Source organism: Marmota monax, unplaced genomic scaffold (genome assembly GCF_021218885.2).
Source record: "Marmota monax isolate L192 unplaced genomic scaffold, Marmota_monax_Labrador192_F-V1.1 WCK01_AAM20220418_F8-fsc00205, whole genome shotgun sequence".
In the NCBI taxonomy this organism is placed as follows: domain Eukaryota; kingdom Metazoa; phylum Chordata; class Mammalia; order Rodentia; family Sciuridae; genus Marmota; species Marmota monax.
Window position 1 is genome coordinate 1,674,955 of NW_026692417.1, and position 4,018 is coordinate 1,678,972.

General features: G+C 55.0%; 1 protein-coding gene across 1 annotated transcript; it reads left to right on the forward strand.

Moving 5' to 3' along the window:
• Positions 1-1,437: 1,437 nt before the first annotated feature.
• Positions 1,438-4,018, forward strand: Spata32 (spermatogenesis associated 32). The gene is made up of 2 exons (XM_046442910.2): positions 1,438-3,136; positions 3,705-4,018. Exons 1-2 carry the CDS (start codon positions 2,217-2,219, stop codon positions 3,787-3,789), a joined length of 1,005 nt encoding a protein of 334 aa, XP_046298866.1. The 5' UTR covers positions 1,438-2,216; the 3' UTR covers positions 3,790-4,018.

Here is a 4,018-nt window from a genome sequence, read left to right on the forward strand (position 1 = left end):
TTGGGGTGCTGCCCATGGAGATACCCTCAAAGCCTTACCACTCAGTTGCTACAAGATCTCCAGGCCCAGGCGGAAGCACAGAGATCCCAAACCAACCCCTGGATCAGACCTGCAAGGACCACTGCCCTCCAGTCTACATCTCCAAGAAGAGACCGCAGCACATTCTCATGTTCTTCTTAGCCAGAACCAGGACTGTCACTTCCTGCCCCAGCCCAGGTTCATGGGGACCCACTGTGCCTGATGCACGATTGCCCCCATCACCCCCGAATCACTCTGCCATGAACTCTTATCCTCTACCCTGGGGAGCAGAGAATGGGACAACCGGGTGTCATCACCCCAGGGGAAGATAAAGAGCAGCTTCTGCACTAGAAGATACAGTCTCCAGGGAGGGGCCTGGTATGGGGACCAGTCATGGGAGTCACTCAGCCTCCTCTGCAGAGGGTGATCCTAACTCACAAGTCACCAGTGAGGGAGGTGCTGGCATTGTCTCAGATCAACTCCTGAAGTTAGGGTACTGGCCTGGGTGGGGATGGATGGGCTGGGGGAGGACAACAAGCAGCAGAGGAGCAGAAATAGAGGGAGAAGAGGAAGGTCCACCTGGGGCGTGGTGGCCCCTACAGTTACAGGCTCCTGTAGAGGACAGCAATGTGGGCAGGGAGAGTTTCTTAAGACTTTGTTCAAGTCCAGCTGTGGAACCACAGGCAAATGAGCCCCTCTAATATTTGGCACAGTGAGGTCACAGCACTGGGGCAGAGGTAGCGCTCCATCAGCGGAAGGGAAGACTCTTGTGGCTGGGGTGATGGAGGGGGGATAGGCGGGGCCAGGATGACGAGTGGAGGCAAGCTGATATGGAGGACAGGACTGGTGATGTGGCAAGGGGACAGAGAGGAGGGATGAGCTGGAAGAGGGGACAGGCAGGCTGAGGTGAGGCAGTGGGGAGGGGGAGGCGGCTGGCCAGCACCACTAGCCCTGACTCCAGGATCCCTCAAGGACTGTCCCTCACCCTGCAGCTCCCCACCCTGATCTCCTTCTCCCTGCCAGGTGCTAATGGATTTCCCTGCTGTGGCAAGGGGGCAGTGGACATCGTGGAGATACCGTGAGAACCAGTCTCCCCACTCCTACCCTTGCCCCCTGAATCCATGTGGCTCCCCCACCACACCTAGAATTTCCCTCCTTTTTGCCCATTTCTAAAGTCTTCCCAAGATCAGTATCCAGGCCAAAAGTCTGGAGGTGGGGGTGTCTGCCATTCCTCTTCTCTCTCTGCCTTCAGTCCCTGACACTGGAGGAAGGCTGAGGGGTGATGGGGCACAGCGGGGATATGGATAGGGCCTGACTACTGAGAGAGGCCTTGCCTGTGCAGGACAGAGCTGTCAGGAGGGGGTGGGCAGGTGCCTAAGGAAGAATCGGGGATAACAATAGCCAAGCACAGAGGGCAAGGGTCAAGAGCAACAGAGAGAAACTTCCCATCCACACACATCTCTGGTCTCCAGACCTGCAAAGCTGGGAATGGGCAGGTGGGTGGACATTGCTCTGGGCTTTCCCCTCGGTAGGAAGCCCTTTTTCTGAGCTTTGGTTCTCAAAGCAAGCTATGTGGGCTCACCTGTGATGTTCCATAAAAATGAAGATTCCCTGTGTCTCCTCCAACTCACCCAGTCCCACTGTGGGGATGACAGATGAGTTGGCAAACCTCCTAGGAATTTTCTAAACTCACTGGAACTTAAGAATATCATGCTCTTTGTGGGAGTGGGGACACTGAGGAGTGGGTCAGTTAGTGAGGTCATCTTACCAGCCCCTGTATAAGACAAGAGACCTTGAGAGTCTCAGAGATCCCTTTTCCCCTGAGCCAATCTCGAGGATCCCTATCACCCACTCTGACTTCTTTTGTCTTAGGAATGACTTCAACTCCCCACGGCCCCATCCCCGATTAGCAGAAGAGGAAGAAGACCTAGAGGTGAGAGTGACAAGGTCCCCCCATATGAGGAGTTGGTAGGCAAGGGGCAGAGTCTTTGAGGCCCACCTTTCCTAAATCCCCACCAACCCTTATCCTTGACAGTTCTGGGACCTTAGTACCAGACTGGTGTGGCAGCTCACACACCCCCACCCCCATCACCCACCCACACTGTCTCCTGCCCCAGGCAGGTCTTTGGTGCCAGGAAGGACCTTGCAGGCAGGGACACCCAGCTTTGCCTCCTTAGATTTTAGTTGAAATCTTTCAGATGGAGGAAGAATTGCTAGAGCAAGAGCCTCGGCCCAGAGCAAATGTGGATTCGCACCTGGACTCAGTCCCAGATCTGGAAGACAACTCAGATGTAGACATCCCAGAGAGGGGGCCTGAAGCTAAGTCACACAATGACCCCTATTGGGAGATGAGCTCTCTGGAGTTTGGCTGCGAACACACCGAGCAGCAATATTACACAGTAGAGACCCTCCATCCCTACACAGAGGAGATACCAAGGACCTTCTCGGGATGGTCGATAGGCTCCAACTCCAGCCTCCAGAGTGTCTCAGGGAAAGAACTGACATGCCCTGAGCATCGCTCCATCCGTGTACAGACTTCCAAGCACCTCTTCTGGGCAAATAAGCTCATCCAAGCATCAGAGCACAGCCTGCAACAGGCAATAAATAGGCAGTCCAAAGAAAGAGACACAGAGAAGACCCCCAGCCACCCAAAGCAGGAGTCCAACCCCAAGAACACACTGTGCCCTGAGAATATGCTCCAGATCTCCAGGGCCCTGACATTTCGCCAAGTCACAACCTCCCAGCCAATATCAAGCCCTTGTCTGTCAACCTCCAGCCTCCCGCCACCCATCGGCCTGGAAGAGCTGATCAATTTCGCATCTTCCTTGGCCGTAGCCTCCAACGACATGGAGTTGCCCAGTTTAGAACAAATGATCAAAGCTCCATCCCGGAAGTCTGCGGCACCTTCTAAAGAGCCTGTGAAACCTTGTACAGAGCCTGTGCAGCCTCAGAATCCACCCAAAGCCAAGGAGCCAGAGAAAGTTCCAGAACAGGAAAAACAGAGCTTCCCTTCTTACCTAGACTTCAAACCTGGGATCAAGAGAGCCACCATTGAGGGGGAAGTGAAGTTCCTTCCCACACAGGACACCCCCGCCACGCTGCAGGAATGCAAGGAAGAGTGAGTAGACTGGGTACAACTCCCCTAAGGGCCACAACTGTGGGGCCTCATTGCTTGCTCAGCTGGGCAGGGGTAAAGAACAGCGGAATGGGGGGCTGAGCAGGGCCACTTGCAGCTCAGTGAGGCCTCAACCTCAGTGACCTCATAAAGGCTGCTGGAAACGAAGTTTCAGTGGACTGAGGTGAAATGCCAAGGCCAGGGCCGAAGGAGGCTTGGGGACCATGGAGGGTGAGCTCTCCCAGTCTAGAGTGGGGACCTGGGTTCAAAGTGGGAAGGGTCAATGTGGCATTAGAAAGTGGAACTACTCTGCTGGTGTCTGCCCTGCAGAGAGTGCTGTCTGTAGCCCTGGGCAAGGACACTGTGTGGAGGGACAGTGAGGGGACAAGGCTGTGTAGTGGTCCTTGCCTCTGGTAATGGAGGGACACAGACCAGAACATCAGCTGCCCAGCCACATGCAGCAGAAGGCCCCTGACCCCAGGACCTCCTCCCTTGGACAGGTCCTGGGCCTGCCCCTCCTTTGTCACCCTCTCCCTGGGACCCCAGTGACACTCTTTCTTTTGTGTTGCAGCTCGGTGCCGGGAACCAAGAAAGGGAATCCGTTATTCCTGAAAATCCATTTTAAGCTGTCATCCCCTTCCACCCCAGAGAAATGACTAGACAAAACCAGTAAAACCTCCAGTGCTGATCCCTCGCTCAGACTTTTTGTGCAAATGCTCCTGGACCAATGAACTCGTGGCTGCCATAGCCGAGTCTCAATTTTTTAGGGATGACACCCCCATATTTTTAGTTGTCCCCAGCCCCACCAACTCCCTGAGGGCTCTGTCACCCTGTTCCTGGCCATCCATCTCACCCTGCTCACTCCCCAGGGATAGTTCCACTTCA